Below are 15,712 nucleotides of genomic sequence, written 5' to 3'. Positions count from 1 at the left end.
ATTTAATTAATGCTTATTTAAGATACCACTGGTAGAGCAGTTTTCTTGTTCAGGAGATAGATGAATTACAATCTGTTTTTTTACAGTACTGGAGGTCTTGAGGTAGAAGTCCAAGTTTTATCTTCTCTTGCATACCATTCACAACACTGAAAAAAATCACTTTTGTTTTCTTTAAGGTTATGTTGGTGCTGCCACAGTGGGTGCTGCTGCTTGGTGGTTTATTGCTGCTGATGGTGGTCCAAGACTTAGCTTTTATCAACTGGTATTTGCTCAGTTTAATATCTTTTGGGGGAGAGGGGGTGGTAAATGCTTCTTTCACATGGTTGCTTGATATGAGTGTAGAAAAGGAATAGGTTACAGAAATGTATACCATGACATGCTTGCAGACTTGTTACTGTAAAACCTGCTCATGATTAATTAGTCTTGATGCTCAGGCTCAAAGGTGAGATACCTGAGCTTCTAAACAATTTGAAGGAGTAGTTGTCTTGTCAGTAGAAGAATAATGGGAATTTTTCTAAAGCTGGCAGGGGCTTAAAACCCAGTGTTTATAAAGGTGTGATGAGAGTTCTGTTTTCAGAATGCTCACTTAACAAGCTGTGAAAGTGAGTTCACTTTGCTCTGTTCTAGAGCCATTTTCTGCAGTGCAAAGAGGACAACCCAGACTTCTCTGGTGTCGACTGTGTGGTTTTTGAGTCTCCATATCCAATGACAATGGCCCTGTCTGTGCTTGTCACCATAGAGATGTGCAATGCTCTCAACAGGTTTGTATGTCCAAATGTGAACAAAGTTTGTGCAAAGCTTGTCCCAAATCCAACCTTTTGTGCAGTTTGATTCTTAGTGTATGGACAGCTCAACATAATGAGTCACGTTTCCTTTCTGAATCCTGCTAGTGAGAACAAAATTACTCTCTTAGATAAAACTGGGGATCTCTTATCACAAGGTACTTCTTTAACTCTGCTAATTCACTCTGGTATTTTACTAAGCAGGAGCAACTGAAATATTTTCCGTTATTTCTAATCTAAGCTTAATCAATCAGCTTATCCTTCCTATGTTGGTATAAAGTGATATCAAGGAGAACTAAAATAAGAATGCTGGAGATATGGAAAATAGTTTTTCCTGCCCTAAGGGAATGTGGGCTTTAGCCAATTAATATTAGATTATAAATGGAAACCACTAAATAGCACAATGTCAAGGGTATTTTTCTTCAAATAGCTTAGAGGTCAGTTAATTTAAAAACAAATAAACTTTAAATATAAATGTACTGTGATAGTCCTACATGTGAGACACTGCTCTACATCTGATGTTCTGGATCTTGGCCTCTCCTGCAGCATAGCCTAAATGCAGCTTGAACCTGAAGAGCAAAATTAAAAACAAGCATTAAAAAGCTGCACCCAGTCTTTATGTGAACTTCAGGACAAGTGGGTGCACTGGGTCCCCAGGACGCTCTTCTGCTGCCATGCCCATCCTTCCTCTGGGCCTCAAGCATGTTTGAGCCTTGATGAAAAAGATGGACTAGATCAGGAACGAGCAGAACACTCAGAAGCTTCCAGAAATAAATGTGAAGCTGAACTGTTGGCAAAATGGACTTCCAGGGTAGTTTAAAGTTTCAACATAAATATAAATTATATCGTGGTATCTTTCCTTCATGACTGGGATAACTGACTTCCCATGCTGCTTTTCTTTAAGCTGATGTACTTTTAATACATTCTGATGTACTGAATTCCCTGTTGGTGCCTGATGTGCACATCTGTACCATGTTTCTGTTGCAGTCTATCAGAAAATCAGTCCCTGATGAGGATGCCCCCGTGGGAGAACATCTGGCTGGTGGGCGCTATTTGCTTGTCCATGTCACTCCACTTCCTTATCCTTTATGTGGAACCACTGCCAGTAAGTGCATGGATCTTATCCCCCCTCCTCAACTTGGAATTAGAGCAAAAACTTGTCTGGAGCTTAAGGCAAGGGATGCAGGAGGAGGAGAGGATGTAACACTTGGCTTTTTTTTTCAGATTATCTTCCAGATCACACCTTTGAACGTGACGCAGTGGCTGATGGTGTTGAAAATCTCCCTTCCTGTCATTCTCCTGGATGAAACACTTAAATATGTGGCCCGTAACTACCTGGAACCTGGTAAAGATGATAGTGTGCAGCCTGCCAGCAAACCCTGTACTTTGTCAGCATGCACCGAAGGAGTTTCCTGGCCGTTTGTGTTGATGACTATGCCCTTGGTTATCTGGCTTTACAGCACAGACACTAACTTTAGTGATATGTTCTGGTCTTGACTGACATGGTGACGAGTTTTACATTCAAAGAAAACAAAGTTTAACTTAATTTTTTTATTGTTTAGAGCAACTGTCTATTTCTGCTGAATTTTCACATGAACATATTTGCCGGTGATGGAGGTTTCATAATCTAGATTTTGGTTTTTTGCTTTTTTCTGACTTAAGTGGGGGCAATATATTCCTCTTTTATACACAGTTAAAGTGTCCATTGACATGTACAGAGAACTAACACTATTTTATGCAAATATTTTTTTGTAGATGAAAAGCATGTACAGTGTTCTGTTCAATATTCATCGTGTAAAAAAAGTAAATTTTTTTTGAGCCAGCGGACACTATCAAACTAAATTGGCAGCAGATTTTAGGGAATGAATGTGTGTTGTCTAAAACTAAAAAAGCATGTAACTGTTTGTCTTCTGCATGATCATCCAAACTTAATTTGTCATAAAGTCAGGTTTTATCCATAAGCAGAACTTTCTGCACTGGTAGAGAGTACTGCTACCTCAGTCAGGATTTCTTCTGTTTCCCCTCTCTCTGTTCCCTCACTCTTGGTTCTTGACTGTCCTTGTTTACACCACTTTCTGTATGAGGTATGCCTAATCTTGCTCGTGCAGAAAATGCCATTCCAGGTGCAGCCTGCTGGGGTTCTTCCATATTCTGAACACACATAGGGTTTTTTTAAAGATTATTTATTTGTCTATTGTATTTTATTGTAACGGACCTTATTTTGCCAGTGTTGCCCATTATGCAGGGCTAGAGAGGGGTACTTCTGTCTACTTAAATCCTAACCCAAGCCTTTTTTACAAACACAATCTGGTTTCATTCCAAAAGATGGTTTAAGTTGGGGTTTAACACCTTATTACACACATCAGATCCTTCCTTTGTCTTTTTTTACCCCCCCTTTAAGATCAAAACTTGTCATGAGACCTGGAAAAATAACTTGCACTGCATAGCTAGAAATTAGATTTCCTACACTTAGGGCACTAATGATCAGTTGTATCCATGGAGTTACTCTGCTGGCCTGTTAGCCTGACTTGAAGTAACAAGCTCGTGTGTGTTTTTTGTAAAATCTGTAAATAGCACATGACCAAATTGAACATATTGTATAGAACTATTTTTATTTTGATGTGGCACTAACCACCTTCATTATTACGGTAAATGTTAAAGCATGTTTTCAGATTCAGTCCTGTATCAACAACGTGTAAGTCATTAACAGTCCTAACTGTGGTGTTTTTCTCCAATGCCTTCCAACTTTCATCGACTAAAGTGAGTATTTCTTTTCCATTTCACCATGCCAGTGGTGACTTGCTGTAAAATAGCATATGCTGTATACATGTTGAAGAATAAATAGTAATTTTCTTCATTCCCATGCTGTGTTTTGTCAAACTCTGCTGTGCTACATTATTATCACCACTTTAGACTTTGTTTTGTGGCCTGAAGCTCAAATTACTGATTCCAAAGGCAAAGCACTTGCTTTTGGTTTAGTGTCTTTTAGGTCTTGTTTTATAGCACCCAGGAGCCTTAGTGTGCCCCAGGATCTTACAGCTTTTGGTCTTAAGTTTGAGATAACATTGGACAAATCTGTAACTTAAGACAGTGACAGCTGTTCACATGTTTAGTGTCCAAAACATTCTGGTACTTTTCAGGTGCTGGTTTGCTCCCAGGCTTTTTCCTGCTCTGAAACAGGGGGTGTCCCTCAGAGCTGACCCCCCTTCCCTTGTCTCTGGTATCTGCAGTGCTCAAAGTGCAGGCAAAGTGCTACTCCTTGCAAAAGCAGCTGATTATTTCCAGTGAGTGGCAACACTTTGTAGAGTGCTCATATGAAAAGACAAAAGAACAGTCTCAGCTTCACAGGATGGTCTGTGGAAGTTGTACTAGGGTCATTTTGTCTTTGTAGAGTAGCAGGTGCTGTGTTATCTTCTGCTGGCTCAGTAACCAAATTCAAGCAGCTTTCTGACTCCTCATAGAGTAAAGTGATAGTTGAAAGCCATGTTCTGTTGGTGCCAGCTGGAAGCCAGTGAGCACACATAAATCTTTAGGTTTCAAGCTTTGAAATGTAGATGCTAACCTCAAAATTCACAGACCCTGTCTGAAATTTCACTGCATTGTGAATCCTCACTGTTTATGTAGACTTGGACTTGTTTAAGTGGATGCTGAAGTGACTCAGGTGTGGGAGCTGGACCTGATGATGGAGTAGGTGTGTTGCTGAACTGTAAGCATTTTAATCCCAGAGAATGCCCTTTTAGTGTGGGAGAACCTGTCTTTGCCAAACTGAGGCTTTGCATCCCACAAAAGCAATGGCCAGCACCAGCCATTTGCTGTAGTGATAATAAATGAGCAAAGACTTGTCCCTATTTCTTGGAACAGGAAATGAATAGGTTGTGGTTTAGGATTCCTTGAGATTGAAACGTGTACAAGGATGGTTCTTGTAGGAAACTGGTACTAGTGAGTGAGTTCTGTGTGCTCCCAACATAATGGATAAACTTTTTCCATGGAATCTTTGAATTCAGAGTGACCCTCTGGAGCACCATGCTGGTGGGCTTTTTTTAGGCCATGTATCTGACTGTCACCATGAATGACTCTGCTTCTTGTACACCTCTATTCCTGTCTATTCTGCCAAACAATCCTGCTCTAGACTCCCTTTTCCCTGTCTCTTAAGATGAAGGGAAAAATGGCTGTCAATAAGTGGAATTCAGTCTTCAACAAGTTCTTTGCTGGGTCTCTGTTGAAGATGAATCTCTCTGCTTGTGTCATGGATTTCAGTACTGACATCCAAGAGCTCGTTCATATCAGATGTCTCGGGGCACTTACATTTTTAGGGCCTTGTGACCCTTGGAGTTTGCCTTTGAAAGCTGGATGACTGGTGGGTAAATGGAGTGGCATTCATCCCTGCTGGTTCTTGAGGTCACAGGGACAGTCAGGTTTTGTAAGGTGCTCCTTAACAGCCCAAGAAATCTTAATATTTCTCTTAATTATTCCTTTATTTCTCCCATTCTTGCTGCCTAAAGTTTCCTATAGAAATAGAGCAATAGGGCCCCTATAATCATCACCTTTAGTCAGGTTCAGTGGCAGCTGTGGCTGTACTTTCAGTGCTTCTGTTTTCCAAGTGTTGCCACTGCATGGTAAATAACAATGTTAAGATCTGTCATGAGGTTCCTCCCAGGCAGTGAGGCACCCTGCCCTTCAATCCTTGTTCTTTTCAAGGTTCCTTATGATCTTGGAGCTGGAATGCTGTGGGTCTGATCTTAACCCTTCTCCAGCTGAGTCAGCTGGGGGAGGTTGCTCAGGAGTGCTCCTGGTGTTAGAAATAGCATAAGGCAGCTGAATGCTTTTCAGTTACAGAAATGCAGTAGAAATACAGTGCAAGGTCAGAAATGCACTGCAAGGAAACACATTAACTGAAACTGTTATCCTTAATTGTATAGATCCTGCCATTCTTCAGCTGTCAGCCCTTTCATCCAGGGAGATCCAAGAGAGAGGACTTCTCAGTTTAGAATAAACTTGCCAAAGTTGAAACTCTTGCTTAATTTTTTTGTTCCCTATAAATTTCCTCTCCAACCTGCTTGCTGTACTAGGGTCATCTAGGGACAGAAATAAATAACTCTTCTTTTAATGTGTTAGCCCTGAAAATAGGTAAATGGAAGCACTTAAGAGAAATAGCTCAAAGTTACTCAGGCTTCGTGGCCCATTTTTAAGAAACAATTTTATACTTTTTATTTCCTTTTGTTCTCATTTCACTTAGCTTCTTCATCTCTGCTGTTTTCTGGATTCCTTAGTGTCCTCACATACTGCTACTTATTTTCTAGTGTGGGAGGTGTGTAAGACCAAGGGATTGATCCCACCTGACTGTAGGAACACCAGGAAGGAAACCAGTGGGGTGAATTCAGTGTTCTCTAGTCTGGTCCAAATCATAAAAGAAAATGATCAGACAGATGCAGTTGTACATCAGATATTTAGACAGGGGCTTTTATCTTCACAGTGCCTAAGGCCCTCTCTGCTTTCAAATGTGAGTGATTCAAAGTGCTGTTTGTGAGCTACACAGTGAGCTGCTCCTTTATACTGGCATCTGAGCAATAAAAATAGTTCATACTTGGTTTCCCAAAACACTATTGCAAATAAGTCTGAAAAAGGCTGCAGAAAAATACATTGGTCTGTCAAAAAACTCTATGAAGCTTGTGTTTGTAGGGAGACTGTTTTGGAAAAGGCTAATGGTAAGAAAATGAGTTTTTAATCTGATGATAAAATGCAGTACAGCAGTCCCCTGTCACTGTTCCAACAACACAGCTGATGCCCAGAATATACATGGTAAACAGCCTAAAGATGGTTGAATTTGCTGAGATGAAGGGAGGTAAAACTGATACAAAGTTGTCTGTCTCTTGCACCTGTCTTGTTTACTTTTTTGCACTTCTAACCATTAACTGTTTCCCTAATCTCTGCTAATTACATCCTTAATTACATTAATATGCATTTTCAAATCTTAGCAGGAGACCCTAAATTTTGTAGCATTGAAGCAGTGTTTTGAAGAGCCACCCTCAAGTTCTAGGGGCTCTTCTCTCCTAGATGCAAGGCTAACTTTATGCTGTATGTTAAGGGTAAAGTACAGTAGTGGATTTATTACATTGTACTCTACCCTTTGCCTACACATTAATCTGTGTAGTTAAAAAAACCTCTTCAAAGCTTCCCTCCTGCTTCCCAGAATAAGCTGCATAACTTGGAGAAGGGACATTGTTAGGTTACTTGGGGGCCAAGCTTGCACCATAATGCCTTGATTAGAAAAACGCCCTTAAAGAGCTTCAAAACCTGAGCTCAGACTTCACAGTGTGGAGCTTTGAAGTGAAAATGACAAATCAGTGAGGCTTGCCTGCTGCCACGAGTCAGGCAGAGGAAGGCAAAAGCTGTCTGAACGCATCTGACTTCTTTCAGTGCAGTCTCCTGTGGGGCTGGTGCTAAAGGGAGCTCTGCTGCACCCAGAGCTGAGCCCCAGTCCAAAGGGTTCTAGGCTTAAAGTAACCTGAGAGTGTCCCTTCGAGGCCAGAGCAGCCAGTTACCAAACTGAACATTCTTTCTCCTGTCACTGTTGATCTTAGTCTTGCTTGTATAATGATACTCAGCATTCCTCCTTTCATTAACTGATGCCTTTTCTTTCTTTCCTTTTCAGCAATACTGGAGTAATCGCTTCCTAAACAATTTTGCAGAAATGTAAGGTTGTTTTGTTGCGTGCATGTGTTTTTAGCAACACATCTACCAAAACTTCTGCATGTATCATGTGTAAAGATTCTTTGCTTTCCCTAAAACAAAACTCATTGTGTTCTCTGTGGAAGAAAATGTGTGGTACCATTAGGACTTCATTATCCAGACGTACAGACGTGCAATATAGCTTACCCTATTGGAAACTCTCTCCAGAGAAGTTTGGTTTCTGTGCTGCATGGAGAAGAGTTTATTTATCCTTGAACAAGAGTTGCGGAGCTGTCAGCCAATTTTCCACATTTCTGTATGTAAAATGTCAGTTTCTACAATGTACAATATCAAAAATAATGCATGCCTTTGGTTGTTGACAGATTTTTTCTCTGTATTGTATCATCCAGACATACTACTCTATAACAGCTTATGTACAATGCTATCCTATTTATAAAATTCATTGGGAAGATTACAGATGAATGTTAAACCATAAGCCTCCAGTTCATAACTTTGGATTTTTTTATCATGTGTGCAAATCGACCTCTTTTGCACTGTAACGTAACTTATTTAAATTTAAGGCAGTAAGACAGATGTTGGTGCAATACAAAATATTGTGATGCATTTATCTAAAAAGCAACAAATTACTTAGCCAGTTACCACAACTGCATGTGTGACCTTTAGAAATTGTAAATAAGATCAATTGTCTATTTACATGCTGACAGTAAGAAGCATCACACCTAGTTTCATTTGTATCAGGTAAATAAATTTATTCTACAATACATACTCTGCGTGTTATTTTATGCACTTTGTTTGCTGCAGGTACATGCATACATACTTCAGCACTCTCTTACATTAATCCAGGATGACACTTGGTAGCACCAACACCACTGCAATCTTTCTTCCTAGAACTATGCAGATGCCAGCTGCTCCTCCAGCAGTATTGACCTCCTCACTGCTGTGATTTCCTCTCTCCAGGGGCTTTTGTGTGTGTGTGTGTTTAAGGGACACTGTCAAGTACTTTGATCACTCGAGGTTTTTTTTTTTTTAAATGCTCCATTGTTTGTAAAATCCCTCTGAGAAACTTAAAATAAACATTTCTTTCCCAACGACATCTTTATTATTTTGTCCTTTTCTACTTTCTAAATTGCCCCAGCCTTCAAGCAAGCTGCTAAGTCTTTTCTCCCTTCTGTAGGCAAAAGGAAGATAAACCAACTGTTTGCTACAAGGCACAGCCCAGGATTAACCTTACTGGGAGCATCTCTGCCAGCAAGCACCCTGCATCCACACAGCTCCTGCCCAGGCTCACAGCACAGGCCTTGCTGTTAAGCATTAGGCAAGACTAAAGCACTCTAAAGGTAAAAGCTGCATTTTCCTAGTGTCCCATAATGTTCTGCTCCAAAACCCTTAAATAAAGTTTTGTTAGGAGTTAAGAGGAGGAGGGGCCTCTCTAAATACTTCAGCAATGTGCTGGCTACAACTACCTGAAAAGAGGCTGTGGTGAGGTGGGGATTAATCTCTTCTCCTTAGCAGTCAGCAATAGGACAAGAGCAAATGGTCTCAAGTGTTGCCAGTGGAGGTTTAGATTGGAAATGAGGAAAATTTTCTTTACTGAAAGGGTGGTTGGTCAGGCACTAGAACAGGCTGCTCAGAGAAGTGGTGGAGGCACCAGCCCTGGAGGTGTTCAAAAGACATGGAGGTGCCATGCTTAGGGATATGGCTTAGCACTGGACTCAGCATTAACTTAATGGTTGTTAGAGTTAAGTTAGGGTTGGACTCAATGATCTGAAGGGTCTTTCTTTGCCAACCAGAATGATTCTGCAAAATTAAATATAATGCCTCTTAACCTCTAGCCTGAGATACCAGCACGCTGCTAGCAAACAGCATTATCCAGATGAGGTGACATGTCTGAGACCCTTCAAACACAGCAGTGTGAGCTTTAAAAAGATGAGGCTTGGATTCCATTGCCCAGCAGAACTGTAGGATGGCAGCAGATGCCTTAACACATGGGGCTGGACTGCTCACAGCTGCTTCCTACTATGGTAGCAGGGCTCAAGCAAGCTGAGCTCTGCTCCTCACCTCGGGGCTGAGGCTGTCAGAGCCTCTGTGGTTATCTACAGCCACAGCTCTTTCCCCCCTCTTATTTATAGCCTGTTGTCAGTAGACACCAACAGCTCTGTCACCAGCTGGGCCATTGCAGGCAGCACACCCCAGAGTAGTGGCAGGTGTCCTGGTGATGCTTCACACAGACACCTGGGCTAAGTAATTAAAGTCATTTGTCCAGCACACAGTGGAAGAAACTGCCCCATGAGCACCTCTTCCCTGGTCATAACCTCTTGCTTTGCTTAATTAGGAAGCAGAGAGGAAAAATAAGGCTGGTTTATTTCTCAGCCAAAGGCAGCTGAAGTTCAGTTTCTCACTGAACATCTGGGTAGAAGTTACTCCTCCTGCCTGGCTGCTCTGCTGCCCCTTTTTTCAACTTGCAGGAACACCTCACCAGCACTGGTACCAGATGTAAGGATTAGTGACACTATGAAGTCATTGTTCAGAAAGCAACTCTGTCCCAGCAAGTTAGATTCCTGGATGGTTTCAGCCTTCAGACAGCACCTCGCTGGTGAGCAAACTGGGACCAAACCCCTAACTTCTTTTTCAATGTGTTTTTCTTCTTAAATTATGATCTGTAAGATTAACTTTTAATTAGTCACCCAAATGAACTGAAGGCAGCTGAAGAACATGTGACACTCAGTGGGTAGATAGATACTCCAGGAGTGTGAGAGATGCTGACATAAATAGCTTCATCCTCCTCCTCCTCCTCTCTCTGCAAACCCCTGCTCTAAAGCATTGCAGGGCTGAGCCCATGACAGCCACAGAGCCAGGAAACAGTTCCCCAGAGCTCACCATGAGGCATTATAGACATGCTGCATCATTCTAACTAAACAGGGCAGAAAACAGCCTGATTCTTACATTGAGGTGAATTTGGGAATTATTTAGAACCCACATCCATCTCCAGGAGGGTGGGTGTGAAAGGAGAGAGTTCTTTACAATCTCAGCTAAGAAAATGCCACAGAACTGTAGAAGACAGACCAGCAATCCACCCTCTGCAGAGCTCCAAGCACTGGAAGAGTCCTCTGAAGTATTTCATCAACAATTTAACCACGTGGAAGTGCAGGAAAGCCTTGGGATATCAGATTAGGAGGCTCAGGCTGTTTGCCTCATCAGGTCAAGTCCCTATCCCCTGCTTAACAGAGACAGTGGGAACCAAATCTCTGGGCTATCCCCAGGGGTTATCCCATTCCTCCTCCTGGAGTGGCTGGTGGGGAACGTGCAGTGTGATGGGAGCACCTCAACACTTCCCTTTGACCTGGTGCTTCTGGGGCAGTGCCAGCTTGCACGTGAGCCAGACACAGGACTTTGTTGACATCACTAACAAGGAGAGGTAAAACTCACCAGTCAGGTTCTGCAGGCATGGCAAAGGAAAGAATGGGCTTTTGGGGCCAGTTTTACATACATAGCTTCAGGACTCTGAGGAAAGCAGCTGAGTGGGGAGCTTTCAGCTCAGGGTGTGAGCTGCCCTTCATACCTCAGCCCAGAGGCATTGCCCATGTCCCTGCAGACTTGGTGACCCTGAACCATGGTCAGTCTCCAAGGGCCACCTGGTGTGTCCCATTCAGCTTCTCTTTGAGGCAGAGAGGATACCATAATTAACTGAAATAAAGCTCAGAAACAACAACAAATGCCCAAGACTTGATAAACCCAGGCTGCTACAAACCCCTTGGCTATTTCTGCAGGGGGCAGAGTCAGTTTTTCCTACAGAGGCAGTCAAGAAATGTGGCTTTACTGCTGGGGAAGATAAGATCAGCACCCAACAGCAATCCAGCTGCAACCAGCTCAGACCTTCCTAACCACATCACACAGCTCCAGAGCACTGTGGCTGCACAACACTGAGTGGTTTGAACCTGCAGTGAGAAGTCAGGATTTAAAAGAAGTTTCTCCTGTCACTGCCCTTCTGACCGTGACTTAAGCACGAGTGCAGACCATCAGTTTAGGTCCTCACCCAGGGCAGGAAAGGTCCAACCACCCCTTAACTCATCAGATGTTTGTCCTTTCACTTCCTGGAAGAACAACCTCACTGTCCACAGAGGGGCTGACTTGGCTCTGCCATGCCAACAGCAATTCATGGAGCTCTTCAGCTTTCCAGGGATTCCTGCCAAATGCTCATCACCTCACCACGTTGCAGCCCACAATCCCAGTCCAGTTTTGCAGCAGCTGCTTTGCTGTGGGCACAGTTCACCTCTGACTCTAAGTTATGGGTACCAAATCCTCTACTGACATCTAAGCTGCTGGTTTGTGGGCACAATCAATATCTGGGGACATGCCATGGATGAGCTTCATACCTTCAGTGAACTGATAGCACAAGAACCCAAGCCACAGCCATCACAAACCAGCTGTCAGGTGCTGGAAATTTCAGCCTCAGCCCCAGAGTATGGACTCAGGATGAGCTGCTTTCCAAACCCCACGCTGCTCCTGCTCACACCTCCCAAGCCTCTCCAAGATTAAAAAAAAAAAATAAATCAAACCCAGAAGGAAATTGCTACAGCATTGACTCACCCTCCACTCCATCAGACAAAGCACACAAGCTGCAGGTGGCCTGTCAGGAACCAAGGCCAAGTTTCCAAAGCACCCAGAACCTGCTTTAACAAGTCCTCCACCTCCTAGAGTTACAGAACCTCCCTGAGCAGCACCACTGACTGTTCTACCCATATCCCAGCCTTGTGTCAAGCCCATTTCACAATAAAACAGTAAAAAGCTGTTTGTGATGAGCCACAGTGAGCCTGAAGAATGAACATGTGAGCTGCACAGCACCAGATCTGTACCAGCACCTGTAATTAAACCAGAGAAAGGCTACTGCTGCCTTGGCTGGCTACTGCTGGGGGGCTGGCACACAGTCCCTTTGTCTGCATTGAAGGACAGAGTGAATAAAAGTGTTGTAGCACAATTCAGGCACCTAAAATTGAAGTCCTGAATTCCTTTCCCAAGTTGATGCTGATTCTGGAGCACACAGACTTCTCTACATCTATTTAAAGCCAGATGATGGATGCCCTTCCTTCCACTGTGTAAAGCCTCCAAATTTATAGTGTGCATGGTAAGTCAGAGCACAAAAAAAGATGAAAGCAATCCATTTCCTCATCAGCCTTTTTTGGGCAGTAGAGGCAGCAGGAACAAAAGAAGAAATCAAAGTACAGCACAGGAACAGTTAAATCCCATTTGTGAAAACTCAAGTATTTCCAGGATCACTGGGTGGAAGGTCCTTCAGACTTCTCCAAGCCCAGTATTTCCATAAGGGGAGCAAACACTTGACTTCCAGCCTTATCAAATTGGCCAAGTTTCAGTGTGACATTATCCTCCACAGAACAGACACCAAAAGGTCAGCTGGGGCCACCACCTCCTTTCCTACCTATTAAAAGCTGTCCCTGCAAGCTGAGGAAAGGTTAAAATCTGTCTTCATACCCTGTTTTTCCTCTTCTAGCAGCCTGCAGCACTGCCAGAATCCAGTCCTGCCCAGGCCATCTATGACCTGGACTGATACAAAATTACTGCTTTTTTTTCAGAGTAAAGCCAAACATTCCCTGTGTTTAATTCCCTGCATTCCAGGCCACATGGAATGACTTACCAGATCAACAGAGACAATTCAATCCATATGATCACTGCCCCTGTCTTACCTTCACTGTGGACCTCAGCAGGAAAAACAGAAATTGCTGTCATGTCACCTTCCCACTCCATCACTGGCAAACCAGGACCCTGTCAAATTTTATAAGGAATAGAGCTCCTCAGTCACAGATTGCAGCTTTTTACTGGCTTCCCAACAGACAAATACTTGTTTCAGGAACCACACAGACTGCACTTCACACAAACCAGTCTAAGGAGAATCCACAGATTGCTGTTCCTGCTTTGCTGATGTTGTCGTGCTTGTTTCCTGGAGAACTATTCAGCATTCCAAGAGGATGAAGCCAAGTTACCAGCTTCAACTCATCAAAACATACTGCACATCAAGGAGTAGCACAGTATATTACACATTAAGCATTAGGGAAAAAAAGCAGGAACAACAAAAGCTCCAATCATTGAACCCCCCATTAGCCAAGCAGAGTGTGGTGCTGCTGCCTGCCCCTCTGGTGCTTTCAGTGGAATTTTTGTTCTCTGTAAATACGTAAGGATTTAGATCAAGTCCAAATCTAAGGATGTGGGGTTTTTTTCCTCTCCTTTGTCCTCTAGACAAGGCTCACAGCACTCTGCAATGCGCAGCAGACAGCTGAAAAAAAAAAAAAAAAAAGATAGCAAATGTCCACAGTCAGATGCTTGGTGTGCAAGGACAGCAATCCCGGGCACACCAGGCTCCGGCTGAACGCACAGCAGCAGCAGGACATGCCAGAGGGCAGGCAGCTGGGCAGATGGCATCTGCTGTCCTCTAGGAAATGGCACTGTCTGTCAACAGCCAGAGGAAGAAAAAGGAAGAAAATTCAGTCCCTTGTAAAATTCCTAAGTCAGGACCTGCAGTGCTCCTGTTTGATCCTCAGCCCTCGCTCTGTTGGCATGTGGCGGTGTTTTGATGGGATGATGAAGGGGGGAAAGGAATCTGATCTCCAAAGGCATCTGATCTCCTGTGGCCTCCCTCAGGAAGCTGTTTGACATGGAGGCTCTTCCAGTGTAAACACCCAGCAGTGACCCTCTGAGGCCTCAGAGGGTTCCCTTGCACGTTCCACACCCCCCTTACACAGCCATCGAGGCTCACAAAGTAAGTGCAAGGCTCAAGAGAGGAGGTGAAAACACAGATTATTCTATTTTGTTGTTGTGATAGACAGGGACAACCAAAGGGATTTACTTCATATATAAATTGTTACACTGAAAGTCCCCACGCAGATATTTTACTTTTCCCTGAGCTATGATTGCACCAAAAATTTTATTTTTTCCACACAAATACCTAGCCCTAGGCATCCCCCTGTCTCCTCTTGGTTGGCTTCCAAATGTTATCTGAGCCAGAAGCAGGAATCACAGCCTTAGCCCCAATCTCCCCCTCCCCAGCCCAGCATTCCTCCTGCCCCTTCACTCTCTCCTCCCTCCCAAATCTGGTTATTAGGCTGACACAAACATGTTCATTATCACCAAGACCAGGGCTCCAGCATTTCAACAGCAGCTTTACAGCTCTTGCCCTCTCCTCAGCGTGCTTAATCCAACCACCCTTTTGCATGACTACAAAGTGAACAGATAAAAGGATTTTAAAAAAACCAACCAAAAAAAAAAAAAAAAAAGCAGGAACAAATAAAAAAAGATGGCAGAGGAGTGGGAATGTTTTGGAGGCAGGTCCAGGCATCCCTTCCCAGGATTCAAACGGTCACCCTAACAGGAGAGGAAGGCAATGGGTAGGGGAATCAGTTTTTGGGCTAACATAGAATCCTTTCCATGAGAAAACTACAGCAAAATCAGCTGCAATGTACTTGAGATGTGCTGGGTACTACATAAAGCTGCAGTCACTGACCCACAGCACTGACCATGTTTTCAAGAATACTCTACTTTAAGCCCTGCCTGAGGGGTTTTTGTTTGAAATCAGTTTTATACTGAGTTTAATCCCACCTAAAGCCACTAAATTTAAGACCCCAGGAGACTGCACTGATTTTTATCTGCTTTTGAAGTGATACTTGGTTATAGTATATTAGTGTAACTTGATATTGGCAGTCTCAGCCTTTGAGATTTTCTTACAGCTGAGTTCTCAGTGAGGAAATGGGGTTTGCTGAGTAAGAAATACTCCCTGCTTCTGCCCTGGATGGGTCAGTTTCCACATCACTGAGCTCCTGAAAAGCAAGGAGAGAAGAATCACCACACAAAAACAGGCCTAATGAAGGAGACAGCTATTGAAAGGGGAAAAAAACCCAAACCCTTGTTAATAAAAAAATATCTCTATAATCAGCAGTAAGAGAAAAGGAAAATGCAGACAGAAAGTTAGACAGAAAACATTGATACTGGCCAGCAGTTTTTTCTGTTACCTTTGCTACCAGGATCTGGAAATCAGAATTAGAAATGCTGCTAATACATCAGGTGCCATCAGCACATTACATTATTTGCCTGGGCAAATAATAACTTGCTACAGGTCGTGTGTTAGAGAACTCCAGGCCACGTCAGGAACTCCACAGGCTGCTTTTAGATTCTTGTGAATTAATTCTTTCAGGCCTTGCCCAAGTCCACATAAGCTTTGAAGAGGTTCCATCTCT

At 43.1% G+C, this 15,712-nt stretch overlaps 1 protein-coding gene across 2 annotated transcripts in view; it reads left to right on the top strand.

Annotated features, from left to right (window-relative positions):
• The window catches only part of ATP2A2 (ATPase sarcoplasmic/endoplasmic reticulum Ca2+ transporting 2), a 43,285-nt gene extending 34,720 nt beyond the window's left edge, over positions 1-8,565 (top strand). The window contains exons 18-22 of one of the 2 annotated variants that reach the window (XR_011729761.1): positions 177-262; positions 628-761; positions 1,770-1,887; positions 2,007-3,542; positions 7,435-8,565. Coding sequence is in view for 1 of the 2 variants with exons in the window: in XM_071763572.1 (XP_071619673.1) it covers positions 177-262; positions 628-761; positions 1,770-1,887; positions 2,007-2,127; positions 7,435-7,448 (473 nt within the window). In the remaining variant the exon portion in view is untranslated. The remainder of the gene's footprint in view (positions 1-176; positions 263-627; positions 762-1,769; positions 1,888-2,006; positions 3,543-7,434) is intronic. The other variant, XM_071763572.1, reaches the window with a different exon arrangement.
• The last annotated feature ends 7,147 nt before the right edge of the window (positions 8,566-15,712 follow it).

This window comes from Heliangelus exortis, chromosome 19 (assembly GCF_036169615.1).
Source record: "Heliangelus exortis chromosome 19, bHelExo1.hap1, whole genome shotgun sequence".
In the NCBI taxonomy this organism is placed as follows: domain Eukaryota; kingdom Metazoa; phylum Chordata; class Aves; order Apodiformes; family Trochilidae; genus Heliangelus; species Heliangelus exortis.
This window is presented reverse-complemented; position numbering and strand designations above follow the sequence as displayed.